At 44.6% G+C, this 16,699-nt stretch overlaps 2 protein-coding genes across 6 annotated transcripts in view; one reads left to right on the top strand and one right to left on the bottom strand.

The window, feature by feature from the left end:
• TYW3 (tRNA-yW synthesizing protein 3 homolog) overlaps nucleotides 1-6,874 on the bottom strand; it is a 126,611-nt gene extending 119,737 nt beyond the window's left edge. For all 3 annotated transcript variants that reach the window (XM_078668647.1, XM_078668640.1, XM_078668633.1), the window contains exon 1: nucleotides 6,488-6,874. In XM_078668647.1, coding sequence (XP_078524773.1) covers nucleotides 6,488-6,664 — 177 coding nt within the window. In that variant the 5' untranslated portion in view covers nucleotides 6,665-6,874. The remainder of the gene's footprint in view (nucleotides 1-6,487) is intronic.
• A 97-nt stretch (nucleotides 6,875-6,971) lies between these two features.
• Nucleotides 6,972-16,699, top strand: part of CRYZ (crystallin zeta) — a 228,218-nt gene continuing 218,490 nt past the window's right edge. The window contains exon 1 of one of the 3 annotated variants that reach the window (XM_078668603.1): nucleotides 6,972-7,088. The gene's annotated coding sequence lies outside the window, so the exon portion shown is untranslated. Of the gene's footprint in view, nucleotides 7,089-7,247; nucleotides 7,435-8,323; nucleotides 8,418-16,699 lie in introns of those variants that run through there. The other 2 variants (XM_078668613.1, XM_078668621.1) reach the window with 2 other exon arrangements.

Below are 16,699 nucleotides of genomic sequence, written 5' to 3' on the forward strand. Positions count from 1 at the left end.
TAACACCTTATGTAATATTAATTGAAAATCCAAATTGTTAGCTAAATAAATTGTTTGTGTTACTGAGACCCAACGGTCGGCAACACAAGCGATTTGACACTTTTTGAAAAAGAAAAGACGACCTCAGCAGGTATTCATTTTGTTTTAACCGTTGAGTGATCATGATATATCAGAAAAGGAAGGGCAGTACTAAAAAAAAACTCCTCATGTTTTGTTTCTTTAGACATCACCCAGTCCTTGCCATGAAGATAGTTCCATAAATTGTATTGGGACTTGAAATGCATCGACATGCATTACCCAAGGGAAAAACGAGTCTTTTTACAAATAGAGAGAGTCTCACAGGGAAATCATCTCTGAATACGTGACCCTGTTTGCAAGAACACTATTCCCTCTGGGTGGCAACCTCTGAGTATTGTTCATTTCTGACAATGAATTCAAGAGTAGGGTTGCTTTGCAAAAGTTGAGTGATCTAATATTTGAAAACTGTTGTGTTCTTTGTGTAATTTTAGTTATATGAAACTTTTCTGTTTATTCAAGGTTCATGTTATTTTGTTTTATGTTTTGATGTAAGCAAGAGGTGTAATCTTGATCTGTCCTATAATCAACTACTTGAACAACTTACAAAAACTGTGTAAAGAAAAAACATAATAAATGATGTAGATCAACACATTCAGAAGTTTGGTCTGAGGTTGCTAATGGGAAGAAGCATGAAAATTGTCAGCTAGATAATCTTTTGTATTATGTATATTACTGGCCCAATCTAGCTGCATTTCTTAGGACCAATCCCTTTGTGTAACACAACTTTTAGAAAGTAGGCATTTTCTTGCTTAACCATTCTGTGTGCCTCTGCTTATTTGTGTATTGACTGTCTGGTTTTGGAGTGACAGGGGCTGAGGAGGTTCATTATCTCAGACAGCCACCGGGGGTTGATGTGTGTCCTGAATGAGTCAGGGCTGGGCTGAATAGACCTGGGCTGCATTCAGAGTAGGCGAGGAGTTCTCACTAGCAACGGAATGGGCCCGGTCTGCATTTAAAGTGGTGGGAGGAGATTTTTCTTGCAGCTGAATAGGGCCTGTCTGCCTTACACAATGCTGTCTCCACCTCCTGCCAGGCAGCTGCACAAGGGAGGACACAACTGGTTTGGACTGGGCTCAGAGACCCTTGCACAAAGAGAACAAAGACATTTTGGGGTATAAGTATTAGACCTAAAACCCCTGAACTTTAGACTACTTCTGGAATCAAGAGGAACCTTTGCCAAGGAGAAGAGCTGGAGAAACAGAGGAGAAATACTGCCCTTGCTGTGTGTCTGGGGTTGGCCTGCAGTTGCTGTATCTGCCAAAGAAAGGAGAAGGACTTTTGCTGTGTGTTGTGTCCCCTGCTTGAGGAAAGTCTCCAAGGGCTTGAGTAGAGCTTGCCTCCTGTTTTGAGGTCTCAGAAACACAAAGACTTCAGCCCCAGGTCCCCTGAACTTCCTTGCTGGGAGTTCTGACCTGCTGCTAGGAGCTGGAAAGCAATGCACCAACAAGAAAATCAACGCATCGCTCTTCTTGCGACCGTTTTCGCAACGCCGTGGTGCAAGAAGAATCTCCACGCATCGCCGCGCCGCTGCTGAAACCGACACAGCTTGCCGCCGCTGAAAGACTCGACGCATCGAGGGATCGCGGCTGTAATAATCGATGCAGTGCTGTTCAACACCGCCGCATCATTCGCCGACGCATCCCGTAGTTCCACGCATCATCCCTGTGTGCCAAGTTTTCCCAGACACATCACCCGCGGATCGGAGTCATCTCAGAATCAATGCATCGATTCCCCCTACAGACCAGACTTGAAGCATCGCTCCACTGTCCCCAGCGGAGCTGTTGCATCGCATCCACGAAGGTCTCAGGAATCAATGCATCTCTTTGTTTTTCTAAGCTTCCCATCGCTGTGGCTGTTTGGCTTGGTGAATTTTGTAGCAACGACAGGCACTTTGCAAGAAATCACGCATCCATAGTTTTCTATGGGCACAGTTGCTAAACCCTTCTGAAAGTCATATTTGTTAATACTTGTATATTGGATTTTTGTCGTTTTGGCCTTGTTAAGTTTAGATTGAGATACTTTATTTTTCTACACCGGTGTGGTGTTAATTTGTGGTGTTATTACTGTATTACTGTGTGTTGTGAGTACAAATACTTTACACGTTGCCTTTGGGATAAGCCTGTCCGCTCGTGCCAAGCTACCAAGGGGGTGAGCAGGAGTTATCTAAAGTGTGTAGCTCCCTTACCCGGACTAGAAGCAAGGGTCCCTATTTGGAAAAAGGTACTTACCTTTGCCAACTAGAGATGCAGGTACCCCAGAATAGTTGCTTGCCACTAAGGAGCGCTGATGCTCTTCCTTTGTAACTAAGGAAGTACAGGTTCTGAGAGCGCGTGAAACATTAAAGCCATGCGCAACAGTATGAAAAAGGGTAATCATCCACATCCTGTGGAGGAAACACTGGCCTGGTGTACGGTTCCCAAGTGGATATCAGGACCGTGGCCCCTGGTGGTAGCTGGATCAGTGCGCCAGTCACCTCCGAGGATATAATCCCCACAAGGCAACGAGATGAGAGCCCCTTCTGCCTCTTTCATGTTACAAATGAACAGATAGGAATGCACCCCAGATCTTTTTTCACAGACTTTGAGCTATATGACAGGTTTACTTCGGGCAGCTCACCCACTGAAGAGCTGATGCATTATGGGTAAACCATTTCTGTCACCCTCCTCACCTACCACGCATCCCTTCCGAGGGCATCTGCTGCCTTGGGTTATCCATAGCTCTTCCAGGGCTCAAACAATCAATTGCCTTCTCTCCTTGGCGCTCTGTTTTGGGGTAGGTCGATCTGCTGGACTCTGAAGAAAGCGGGGTGGCTATAAACTGTACACTTGTGATTCTTCCTTTTGAAACACGCTGTCGGTGGAAAGCAGTTCTGACAGTGAAGAACATATTCTGTAATATTGGTAGACTGACGCTCAAACCCACCAATTTTGCAGGAACTGGAGCAGAAAACGGCTGATAAATACATCAGGGATAAGGCTGCCTGTTTTCCTTCAATTTGAATGGGCTCATTACAAAAAAATGTGCATGCGTGTGTGTGTGTGTGTGCGTGTTTTTGAGCCCCCTTACCTTAGTCTATTTCTACATCTTAGCCACTGCTTATTCTCTGTACACCTGAGCCTGGAGTACAGCTCAGTTGCCTCAAGCATTCAGTGAGGGATTCAAGTGCTAGGACTTAATATGCCCTGCATTTTTGTAACTGCCCAGTTATTCGTTTTTGACCTTTCTAAAGTGGGTGCACCTCCATGCCATTTCATACAGCTCAGATTGAAAAACTGCACATGGCATTGACTATTTGTGTGGGTATGAAGCAAATAATAGCTTGTTTTTATTCATAACACACTTTTGCCTTTTTAGGCACTGTAAATAAAGGATGTTACTATTACCCACTTAATGGTACTCAATTTACCAAGGTTGGAAGGTTGAGTCAGCCTCCCGAGATTCAAACTAATAACCACCAGAAGACTGCATATCTCAGCTGCAACCATAAGTCAGTGAACTACCCATGCTCTAATAGGAAACTAATAAGTATTTCTACTCAACCTTTACTTGTTCTCAGTTTTGGTCGACGACTGTTGTGAAAGAGGAGGTATGCTAATTCAATTGGTGCGTTTCTTGTAGTATTTGAGAATTAGGAAAATAAGAGCATCATGCATTGCTGCTTATGTTCGTTTAAAATAAAAAGCAATACTGTGCCCAGTTCTTGGGTGAAGTGCATTACACTTACTTTGACTACGTAACTTAAGTTACTACGCTGCTGCAGTCTGGTTATACCTAAGATCTTTCAAGACATGTTCAAAACATGTAATTGCGAGATACACGCTTTCCTCATCATTGTAGGGAATGCTGGAAACAAATCCTTTAAAGGTTCTATTATTTCCCTTGTACTCTTTCCAAACAGGTGCAGTGTGGATCAGTTGATTCGCCTTTCGTATCAACAAGGGGTTCTGTGCGTGTAAGATCTCTGCTAATGCCAGCATTCTGATAGTGGTAGGACTCTAGATATGCTAGAACTACTATTAGGCCAGGCCTCTCATTTTGCAGAGTGCTGTATCTGCCATGGCGTCCAAATAGGTCATTTCTTTCTTTCTTATCTTACTTTCTAAGACAGGATCTTGTAAACTAGTGGCAGCGGGAACATGTTTTCTAAACACACTCATTTGATTTTTACAAAATCTTACTGCAAGTAAACCCAGAATACACTTGCGGTTCACAGCCTAAATCGTCACCTGGACCAGTCGAAGTCTGAGTTTCTCCAAGTAGCCACATTGTGTAACTTACAGCAAATCATTTCATCTCATGTGCCTCTGTCAGCTTGTTTGCCATAATTGAAGAATTTAGCAAGAACTATATAATAAAATTGTGTTTCTATTACAGAACCAGGTGAACTGCAATGGTAGGATTTTCATCTGCTGCGTATGGTTTTACACGGAATCACTACTATGGAATCTTCAAAATATTGGCTTGACCGAACACATTACTAAATTATGACTTGGTAAAATGACATATAAAGGTACATTTAAAAACTGCATTATAGGTTTTGAAAGGTTATCACAATTGCTGGAAACGTTGAATGTGTTGTAGCAGTAGCAGTATTTTCAAGTTTTGAAAATATGTTTACATAGATTGGCCCTGCCAGAGCTCACTAATAAGATTAGCACTTGATTACTTGACATGGAACAACACCAGTTCGACTCAAAGTTCTCTTTTATTGTGTTTGACTCTGCCCAGCCTTTCCAGTGTGCGCAGAATACCCTAAGCCTGGAACAGAATAAGGACAGAGCTCAAAGGTAGTGGAGAGACCTTTCCCCTCATTTCTAGTGCATGTATTTCAAAGAATAAAGTTCATATATATTTTCAAATTGCACTCGACCAGTATAAAGGACCCCTTCTTGTACTTCCTCACACATGACATTACACACTGGATACCCAAGAGACGTTTCCACCACATATGTTCTCAACAATTCGCAACAGGGAAACGTTCACAGAAAACGCTGCAAGACCACACCAGCGGTAGAAGCCCACTATATAATGCAAATAACAATACCAACACACAGGTGACTATTTCTGGAGAAAACCCAGGGGTAAGCACCAGGGAGGAGAATGGAGGCATATAGGAAGTAGGCGGTGCACCCCATGTGAGTACTCATAAAGGAGAAGAAAATGGTACAGTCAACAAGTATGCATGAAAGGACAGAGGACCAAGCAGCAGCTTTGAGGTAAAACTTGTTTGGGGCTGATGAAGGGGAAGGCATGGTCAAGTAAGTGCTCAATCTGTAGCGTCGAGAGGAATACAGCCTTATGTCCCTCAGTAAACCGTCACCTCACGCTATTCGTGCCCACGTGGTGTAAGTTTTGCTTTACACAACTGGTGCCTCTGGACTGATGGGTAGCTGCAGAGAAGACATGCAGCCTCCTACCTGTCTCTCAAAAGTAGAGGGAGGTAAAGGGGCCTCCTGACCCACTGCCTCTGGTCCAGGCAGCTCAAGGGTGAGCCCTTCTTTTCCAACTTGGCTATGCATGTCCTTACGTAAGACAATTTAAAAGCTGCCAAAGTGGCCCCATGTCAGGAATTACTCTTCAGTCAGTCCGTGCTTTTTAATCAAAAGGACGTGGTATGCTGGAATTTTTTAAGACATATGTTTGATCATGGTCACTCCAATTCTGCAGTGTTTTCCCTTGAATTCACATTTGCCAAACCTGCTACTTACCCCTCTATTTGCAGCTTAATTTGCACCTTCAAACAAATACAAGCTTCTACATAAAATAATTCAAAATGGACAAAAAGCAAGTGCATGTGTATAAACGCTATACCAAAGACTGTGTAAAATAGATGAACTAGATATGTTTCCGCTGCTGATTACTCTACTCAGCTATTTAAAAAGGGGACGCGTTTGCTCTGGTAAAGTAAACATACACAGCTGATGGGTTCTAAGGGAGTAATGATTTTGTCCACAGCAGGAACCAAAAACCTTACATATTTATATATAATTTAAACAGAATGATTCCTTCTGTCATGAAAATATTTTGTTACCGTTGCCATGCCAGTTGATGTTTTCATCACAGGCACCATTTTTTTCAACATATTTCTTTATTGATACCAATAAGTATCATGCATACCTTAATATCAAAGCATTTTGTCTTACGTCTCATTTTCAAACAGAAGTGGTACCAAAACATAACTTTTCAAAACCATGAGGCTATATATCTTCCCACCAGCTCGCGGTGGCATCAAAACCAATTGCAAGATATATCAGTAATCTCTCTAGAAGAGGGGGAAAGGGGCAGTGGTGCCTGGGGCGACATGAATAGGATGCAGGGTCTTATTCCTAACTAGCTAAACTAATCAGCTAATCTCTAGACGGCAAAAGGTAAAAGGCTCTACTCCGTGTTAGGGCTTGCCCCTGCTTACCTGCGTATCAATGAGTATTATCCGCCCTGAGCAAGAGCTGGTGGTAAAGAAGTGATCGTGGGCATTCAAGTATTGCACTAGCTCTGCGATGTCTGCATCCACGCTACCCTTCTTACTGAAGTCGGTTTTATTTAAGCATTGTTGTTTCCATTTCCTAAACTCTTCCGAAAGTGCCATGCTCTTTCTCAGTGCATTGCCGACGCACGTGGACACGCACAGATGACTGCAGCCGAGATACAATTTCCGCGACCGCTGTTTTACTTCAGAATGAAATCTGTAGCTCTCTATGGTGTATTTTGTTCAATAATTCACATGAAACACAATTGGATGGAGACACTACACACAGGTTTGACACCCAAACGCTCCGTCAATCAGGCATGTAGAAACATTATCTCAGCGTCTGAGAATGTTAGCTTTACTGCAATTGGCTGGAAGAAATATTAACAGGGGATTGGCTGGTGCAGTTCGCCAGTTTTTCATTGGCTGCACGCCTTTGATCAAAGTGCAGAGATTGTTAATTCCTTTACTGAGGTGCCCCTGAAGAGTCTTGCTGTTTACTGGAGGAAGAGAGCAGCCAGTTTTCCGAATTGTAGGACTGCTGGTAAGTTGTCTCGCCAGCCTCCAGGTCTCCGGTGTAACGACGTTGCAGCGTCTGTGGCGCAACCCGTTGCTGGGAGCCACCAGGGCTTTACCTTTCACGCTGAGTGCGTCACCCCTGCTTCTCACTGTCCGCATCGACACGTGAACCTGTCCAAGTCAGCTGTCAACGCTTCACAGCATAGCTGTGGCGTGAATGTTAGTCGTGGTTAAATGTAAATCTGACGGTTTTGATCTGCATTGTAGTTCTACACCGCTACACAATTGCTTTTTCCAGACGTTGCAAACGGGAAACATCAGCTTATGGTCTACTTGTATTTGTAATATGAAATGTAGCCGTGGGTGAAAAGGTAAGCGCCCTAGTCCCTCTTGTCACCTATCAACCTCTTGTATTCGGCCTACAATTCGTTCAGAAATAAGCAACGTAATTAAAGCATCCGACACAATAATCAAAAGTGCTATTGATAACTAATAAAATGAGTTAGAGCGTAAAGTAAAATGACGCTTGGCTCTAAATACAGCTGCTTTTGTTGCGCAACATGATGGTGCTAATGTTATTGGCCTTGGAATGATGAAGTACAAACCCTGCCGAGATCCCGTCCGTTGAACCTTCGGCAAGACAAGCTGCACGTGCTTAACGCGCATATTCATATTATCAAGTGAACGTGACTGACCGTATATAATGTAACTGGTGCCCATGTAAAGCTCTCCAGTTCTTCTGGCTCGGTTTCACGCAAAAAAACAGTAGGGTGGGTCTTTTTTTCGGTTTCACACAAACGCTTGTCAAATACTTGCTGTATTTACCAATAGGTTTGCTAATTTGCTATATGTTGTAGGGAAACTACTTTCAATGTCTGTGCTTCGCTGTCATTAGATGTGCAAATCCGATTGGTTAGGTGGAGGCAGCTCAGAACTGTAGCCCCTAGAAAACCATAATGTTTTCTAAATAAAAGCGCAAGACCAGAAACATGGTGGGATCGATGTAGGTGATAAGGTACTGTTTACTCAGTGGTTTTAGTTTGCAGGAGACTAGAAGCACAGGGGCTTTGCACTCTCTTACACATTAAACCGAGTTAGAGATCAGCACAAGTTATTTGCATTGGCTGATACCCAGTGTTCACTGAACTAATGAGATCTGTCTGCACTGTCAGCAACTAGGAACAGTGAGAGTAAATAAAATAGAATTTAAAACGTGCAGGGTTTAAAGGTTAAACCTACCGGTGAGACAGTGGAAATGTCTGTGTATTTAGGCTTGCATAGCATGTATCTAGCTACCGCATCTGTGTTGTAGCAGGAGGGAAACAGTGCTTTACCAGTTTGGAAGCGTAATGCGGTAAGTGGGGTATAGGGAAAATGGGACCTATAGTGGCTGCCTGCTAAAAGCAGCAGTGGATGTGAGGCGAGCAGAGTGCAGGGGAAGACACGCAATTGGGTGCAAGGAAAAGTTTCAGCCAGCGATTGAAAGGGTCACTCTACAGATATAGCAGGTAACCCAGTGGAATGGATAGAGTTGAGGTTTTGCTTGATAATGTTAAATGTTTTTATAATACACATCTATCCGAAAATACGTGTCCTGACACTGGCGCTAATTGAGGCAAAACAGATTCAACAAAATAACCCTTTTTTTAACACCTTTAAGCATTTGAGGTAAAGTAATTATTGGTGAAGCTGAGCATGTAGGCACAGGGACGTAGCTTAGGGGGAGAGGTTTCAGGAGCTTTACGCGGGTATGGTAAGCACATCTGTCGAATTTGACTTGAGGATTAAAAAAAAAAACACACACACAACACACCATTGTCTGTTTTGAAGGGTTTATAACATGGTTATCTTAAAAAATACCGTTTTAAGTACCCCCTCGCAATCCTCACTCCTTTCCCTTTCATCTGGCTCTTAAACCCCCCTCATGCACTGCTTCTCATATAATCATTAACGTGATCTGTCAGTGTGATTGTCGGAAAATCAGGAGCTCACACCCCACCACTCAGTCTTACTGACAAAGCTACGCCTCTGTGTGTAATGATGTAGAATACCTCCAAAAGATTTATATCAGACTGGAGAGGGGTTGAGTACTTATATTTATTATGAAACAAGAGAGTGCTGGGAACACGTTCGAAATGCTCAGCTATCGGCGCTGAGTGCGCCTCTAAAATGGCCACCGCCTTCTACGTCATCGCGTAGGAACACGATGACTAGAACGCGACGCTACATATCTCCCTTCTTTATATAACAATGACAAACCATGGAGTCTCTTTCTCTCGGGTCATAGTTGTTTCACTTCACCCAGTTCATAGTCTCTGTATTTGGCAGGCCTCACTATTGTTCTCCCTGCCCGCGTACGTCTTACCGGAGTGGAGACTAAACTCCCCAAGTTGCTCTCTGCCAGGCTCGCCATTCTCCTTCCTGTTCCCTTAGGACTCTTTCTCTCCGTAGTCCCACCAGCTTCCTCCTGATGTTCCCCTGCAATAGGATTGTCTCCTTCTTCGAACTCAGCTCATCTTCCTTCTGCTCCTGAGTCTTCATCTCCTCTGCGCGGTAACTCTCTGTCTACAGAAGAGTGTTGGCCTTGTTGTGTCTTTGATCTTTCTTCATTGGCCCACTGCAATATCTTGTTGCACTTGGACATGCGGTCCTGGGGCCAGACATTTCTGTCGCTAAGCAATGCTGCTCGGTCTTACACCTCCTTTACCTGCATGGGCTGGGCTGGCTGTATTTGCTGTCTCCTTTCCTTCTCAACTGGGCAAGTTTGACTCTGACCCACTCTCCTCTTTCTAGCGAGTTCTCTTTCACATTGCGTCTCTTTTTGTAGTGCTTGGGGTATATTCTTTGTGCTCTCTCCAAGTTGTGCTGAATCACTGCTGGTGACCACTTACTCGTGACGGTCTTTTCCTTCCATGCCAGATTGTCCTTGGTGAAAGATTCACGTCCTCTTAGGATTTGGAATGGACTGTACCCAGTACCAGTGGGGGTAGGCCCTCAGCATACTCCGTACTTCCTTTTCCCAATCCTTGCCCATTGCAATGGTGGCTTGTATGGAACCCATTATGACTCGGTTAAACCTTTCGGCTAGACCATTGCCGGCAGGGTGGTATATGGAGGAGTGTTTTGTCTTGATCCCGTTTCGCTCCATGTATTTGTGCCACTTTTCCGAAGTGAATTGGGGCCCATTGTCACTCATGATGGAGCGAGGTATGCATTCTCTGAGGAAAGTGGCTGTAAGAAATCTGAGGACTGTCTCAGTGTCCATCTTCTCCTGTACGTCTACTTATGGCCACTTTGAATACCGGTCGATGAGAACACACACATACTTCGGGGTCCCCTGTGCATCCAGTATTGGCCCCAGAATTTCTATGGATACTTCCTCCCAAGGGTTCGCAGGGTTGTCGAATTTCCCCAGTGATGGTTTTAGTAGGGTTTGAGACTTGTCTGCTCTCTGGCACTGGTCACATTCCCTTACATGCCTTTCAATCTGGATGTCCATTCCCGGCCACCAGTACATCTGTTTGGTTCTCATCTTCGTTTTCACGATACCCAGGTGACTTTCATGTAATACAGCTAGCAGGTGAGGTATCAACAACGTTGGAGGGACCACTTTATGCCCTCGAAACAGGAATGTCCCCTGATCTCCAATGGACAACTCCTCACACACCTCAAAGAATTTCCTGAGTGCTGCACTGAGATTTTTTTTCGGGCCATCCCTGTATCAGGAAGTCTTTAATGTCTTTGATGTCAGGATAATTTCCATAGGCTTGTTCCCATTCTTGACCGCTTATCACTTTCAACGGGTCTTCCGCAAAAGCCACATGGACTTCGTCCTCTTCTGTGCTGGTCGGCGCTTCTTCCATCGCTGAGGCTCGGCTGAGATAATCAGCTACCTTATTCCTTGTTCTTTGGATGTACTCCACATCATATCTGTAGTCTAACAGCTTCAGAGTCATCTTGGCGATGCGGGGTGTAGCGCTAGCGTGTCCACAGGACGTGAGTACTTTGACATGGGGCTTATGGTCTGTCTTGAGCTGGAACCTCGTGCCCCATAAGAATTGGTGGAATTTCCCCATGGCCCACACTACAGCCAGCATCTCTTTTTCTATTACTCTGAACTTTTGTTCAGTTGGTGATAGGGACCTGGACGCAAAACTGATGGTCGCCATCTTTCCATTCTTCCTTTCTTGCATAAGGACTGCCCCTAGTCCTTTTTCGTTTGCATCAGTGGTTAATTTGGACTGCCCCTGTGGATCACATCCTTTAAGAGATACCACCTTGCTGATGTCTTCCTTGATTTTCTGGAAGTCTGCTTGTGCCTCTTCTGTCCATGTAAACGTTGTTTTGCCACGTGTGAGCTGCCTCAGGTGGTACGTCTTGGTGGCAAAGTGCTGCACAAACTTACTGTAGTATTCGGCCATCCCCAGGAATGACCTCACATCCTCTTTGTTATTCGGTGCTGGTGCTTCGCATATTGCTTTTATGTTGGCCTGTTTGAGTGTAATGCCCTGTTCACCGATCTCGTGACCTAGGTAGGTGCCCGACGTCATTCCGAACTGACTCTTTTCCCATTCGGCCTTCAGGCCATTTCCTTCCAAGACTTGCCCCTTTGCCAGCTTTTTGTCGTGGTCAGTTTGGTCCTTGCCTATCACCAAGATATCGTCTTGGAAGTACTGTACTCCCTCTATGTCTCTGAACAGTTTGTGCATACGTTTTTGGAATGCTGACGCTAGTATGAAGGGCATTCGGCGGAACTGATAGCATCCGAAGGGTGTTATGAAGGATGTCAGTTTCCGGCTCGTGTGGTGTAAAGCTATCTGGTGATAGGCCGAAGTGAGATGAATGGTGGAAAACCACCTTATCCCCTTTGTTTTTGCCAGCATTTCTTCTATCCGTGGTAACGGAAATTTCTCCACGACAATGCATTTGTTAAGTTCACGTAAGTCCACACATAGACGGACCTTACCGTTGGGTTTCATCGCCACCACCAACGGGACCAGCCACTCTGAGCAGTTTATCGGTTCAATGATCCTGTTGTCTTCTAGTCTCTGCAACTCTGTACTGCGTCCCTGACCGCTATAGGTATGTTCCTTACTTTGTGGGAAACCAGTGTGGCATTCTCCTTGAGGTCTATTCTATGCGTGAATTTCGTTAATTTACCCACTGTTCCTCCAAACACTGTGGGGAACTCGCTTTTCATCCTTCTGAAGTTCGGTTGATGCTCTGTGCTGGTCATCAACACCTGCTTGTCCTCTCCTGGGTTCAATTGTATGCCCAAGTCGCCTTGATCCATCCACCCAAGAAAAGACAGACCTTTTTCTGGCACATATAGTTTGCACGCTGCGATCTTTGAACTCGAACTTCAGGACTCGATATCCAACCATTGGAATGGGTTCACCTGTGAACGTAACAGGCCGTATGTCTGGGGGCTCCAGGTGCGATCCCAGACTTGGTTTAAAGGTTCCACTCCACACTGTCCATTGTACGATGGTGTACAGGGAGCCCGAATCCGCTACCATCTTGATCTGTACCCCTTCTATACCCATGTCACATTGCGGTTTCTTGGAGCGTCTGCAGTCAATGCCTAGCACTTGTTCTTCGACGCACAGCACATTGTCCTCTTCGTCCAGGCCTCCTTCTACTTCATCTCCTGGGTCTTGCGTTACGTATTTCATCGTTGGTCTCTTCATCTTGCGGCGACACACTTTTTCAAAATGTCATACGATCCCGCAATACATGCATTTCGCCCGGAACGCAGGACAGCGTTTGTCGTACGCTGCATGGGACGGGCTTCCACATCTGTAGCATGTGTTTGTGCCCTCTTTGTTCGGTCTTTTTTGCTGTGTGGGTCTTGTAGTCCCTTTGTGTTGCGCCTTCCCTTCCGCTGCCATTGCCTTGCCTCTCTCCGGTGGTTCTGCCTCGTCAACTTTATTGACCATGGGCCTCGAGGTGGATTCTCTCTTCACTGCTTCTGTGCATCGTTTGGATAGTTCCGCCTTTTTTACCATGGCTATGACTTCCTTCAGGGTGGCATCTCTGTTCACCCATAGTTTGTCTTGGATTGCAGTGTTAGTCGTGTGCATGACTATTTTGTCTTTTATAAACTCATCATGCAAGGTGCCAAATTTGCATGTGATCGCTAGTTTCCTTAATGCTGCTGCATAGTCGTCTATAGATTCGCCCGTCGCTTGTTTCCTCTGTTGGAAATTGTATCTGTCTATGGACGTGCACACTGCCTGTCTATAATGGTTGTTTAGGTCTTCTATCGTGTGCCGAAACACGTCGTCATCCGCGGCTTGTCTTGGCGTGGGGACTAGATTCTGGAAGACCCTGATCCCTTCTGAGCCTAAGTTGTGCAGTAATATTCTCTTCCTCCTCTTGCTGGAAAAGGCTTCCCCGCTCTCATCCTCCAGGGCTTCTAAGTAGTTCATAAAGTATTCTCTCCAATCCTCCCACTTCATCAAGGGTTCGCCTGGTTTGGGGAGGAATGGAATAGGAGTCGTGAGTGAGGACGCTTGCGCACACATTTCGGCGCGTCTTTCTGTCTCTGTCTCTTCTCCTCTGGGACTGCCTGGTGCGCTTGCACTTCTGCTATGCATTTGGTTCGGTTGGGGCTCCAAGGCACCCTCCTCTTCGTGCTACGCTTGTTCCGCCAGGGCCCTGGATATCTAGTAGGCACTTTAGTGGGTGGCGGCACTCGTGGTGGGGCGTTATTTCTCTATGCTTCACTCCTTTCCCGTTGTGGTGGTTGGTCCCCCTGTGTGAGTGCCTCCCTCAATGGCGCGCTTCAGTGGTGCCTGGTCGTGCCTGGGTGGGCTTATTCCTCCCCCTTGGGTTCTGTGTCTGCTCTAGTTTGGGTGGGGCTGCCCTCCTTCCTCTTTGCTCTTGGAGGTGTTCTTGCCCCCTGTATCCTTGGTTGCCGCTGCTCTGGCCACTACTATGGGTGCTTGCCTGTTATAGGTATGTCCTCTGCCACGCTCTCTTGCTGCCTGCACTGCCCCCCGAGTCACTGTTCCTCGTGTCTTCCTCTTCTTCTTTTTTTTTTTTTTTTTTTTTTTTTTTTTCTCTTCTGGTGGGTCCTGGTGTCTCCTTTTGTTCAGATCCCACCTTCGTCGCCACTGTAATGATGTAGAATACCTCCAAAAGATTTATACCAGACTGGAGAGGGGTTGAGTACTTATATTTATTATGAAACAAGAGAGCACCGGGAACACGTCCGAAACGCTCGGCTATCGGCGCTGAGTGCGCCTCCAAAATGGCCGCCGCGTTCTACGTCATCGCGTAGGAACGTGACGACTAGAACGCGACGCTACACTGTGTATGCATTCAATTTAGTAGCTACATAAAAGAAAGCTGTCCCTCCCATACAAGACTGAAGGATGCGAGGAACCCATGTCATTCCAGCTCCAACAGAATGGCGCTTATGGCAGTTAATGTAGTCGGTGATTATGGATAAAATAAAGTTCAGGGCACGATGTTGCAGGGTTCTCTGATAAATGTACAAGGCCTTAAAAATCATTTGCTCTTCTACAGGAAGCCTTTGAGGTTCACTAAGATGGCCAAAAATACGACCGTGTGGGGGAAAGATATAATGGAAGCCGAGTTCCCAGATTTTAGATACATTGTATGCTTTGTTTGAGCCTTTTTGCAAGGATAATGCACAGTGAATTATATAGTCAATACTTTACAAAATACTAGTCGCTTGAACCACAGACTAGTGCAGGGGTGTGGAATTCCTATAGCCCGACACCCTGGACATATTGTTTGGCGTCACGGACAACACAGTTTCATGTTTATTTTGTCCTTAGGACAAGTAGGCTCAACCCCCTGCAGCACAAACCCTTTGGCTTCCAGTTTATAGTTCCACGCAATGGATCAGGGAAGGGCAATGCCTGCAGTTAAGGTAATACCTGTGTCCAAATGTTAAAATTTTTTGAACTTGTATTTATGGCTCATTAATACAGAGCCTTCCTTATTAGAGTGTGCGCTCCAAGGACATTTTGTAAGATTGGTCTGCACTACTGCAACTGGTTCCAGTGTAAAAATGTGTGTACACGTTTGCACAGTTAAAGAATGTGAGGCTACAGTGCTCCCAGAATGCTCTCTAATTAGAAGTAAACTACTGCAGAAGCTTGAAAAAAAGATTGATAATCCTTTGCTTTTCAAATAAAACGTTCACAAAAAATGCAAATAAAAACATTTTGCTAAACTACTGTTAAATTATAGGTTACATTTCTTTGAAGCATCATTTAGTAAAATGTGTAGATGCATGTGAGTATTTCCCAAAAATATTCATAAGGGATAAATCAGTGCAACCAGTTTAAACATAATTATGGGAACATGAAAATAAACAAACATTGGCAAATCGAATAAGCCTGATATTGGTGGTCAGATATTTGGTTTTGTCTATGTGTGTCTTTTTAAAATGTTTTTTTGTAAAACTTTGTGGGAGCAGCCAGGCCCTCACTATTATAACAAACATTAGCAAAAAACAACAATATCTTTTGGTATCAAAAAGCACACATTGCCTCAGTAGTTCCTGGCACTGATCAAAATTACTTTGTGTGCCGATATGCTACTTGTGAAAGAGTGGAAGCCAGCCGATAGAGCGAAAGAGAATTTAATAAAAGCAAACGGTTTTGGTTAATGCCAGACCTAATTAGAGGCCCAAATCTTTAAGAAAGTCCCAAAATTGCACCCATGGTATATTTCCTTGCATTACTTCAGATTTACATCTTTCATAAATCCACAAGAATTTACAGAAATAGTCCAGAAATACGTACTCCTAGAAAAAATGTGTGAACTGCTTTTTAGCCCCAGCAAATATACATGTATAGATTTACTCATGTGGAAATCTGTTGAGTGTTTACAAGTTCACTTTCCGTCCAACCACTTTTTCCTAACCTTGGCATAAGTTTTGCTTCTGCCATTGTCGGGAGTAAATTCCCAATCTTACTCAGTATAGGAAAAGATTAGAGAAGAGCTGGTAAAAATCCAGAAAACATGCACAGGTACAAGAATGCAAATGTGTTGTTTAGTCATTTATGGTGACTACTAACTAGAATGTAAGAAGAGAAGCGATGTTAAATACAATAATCAAATAAAACAACCTTTTTATTTAAAAAGTAGCACTACAGATCTGGAATAACAATGTTGGAGTTATTACAAAATAGTGAAGTATTGCCAATACACTCTTAAACAAATGAAAAATGTTTATTTGCTATCATTCTTGTACCCCAACTCAGTTCTAACAGTACGCCTGCCTGGAAGCCCTCGCTGCCTGTGTACTTACTTAGCTCTAGCAGTTCCTAGAGTCCCTGGCTGCCTGTGCCATGGCTCTGGTGTGAAAATGTCCGAAAATCCCCCTCTGCTCTGTAGACAGAACACGACTGAAACGGTGAAAGGCTTCAGAGCAGCCCTGCCTGCAATTGTGTCTGAAATTAAAGGATCAGATCTTGCAGTGCGTGTGCTCGGCTCAGCACTGTGTATGTGACAAGTTACAACAGACACACACACTACAAGTCTGAGTGGTAGCAGGCTGCCTGGCCCATAAGAACTTAAAATCCTAATAAGTGCTGCTTTCAGAGGTGGAGGTCGGAGCCTAGTGACAGGAGACAGAGACCAGCCCTCCGCTGC

The sequence above is a fragment of the Lissotriton helveticus genome, chromosome 1_2 (assembly GCF_964261635.1).
Source record: "Lissotriton helveticus chromosome 1_2, aLisHel1.1, whole genome shotgun sequence".
NCBI classification, from domain to species: Eukaryota; Metazoa; Chordata; class Amphibia; order Caudata; family Salamandridae; genus Lissotriton; species Lissotriton helveticus.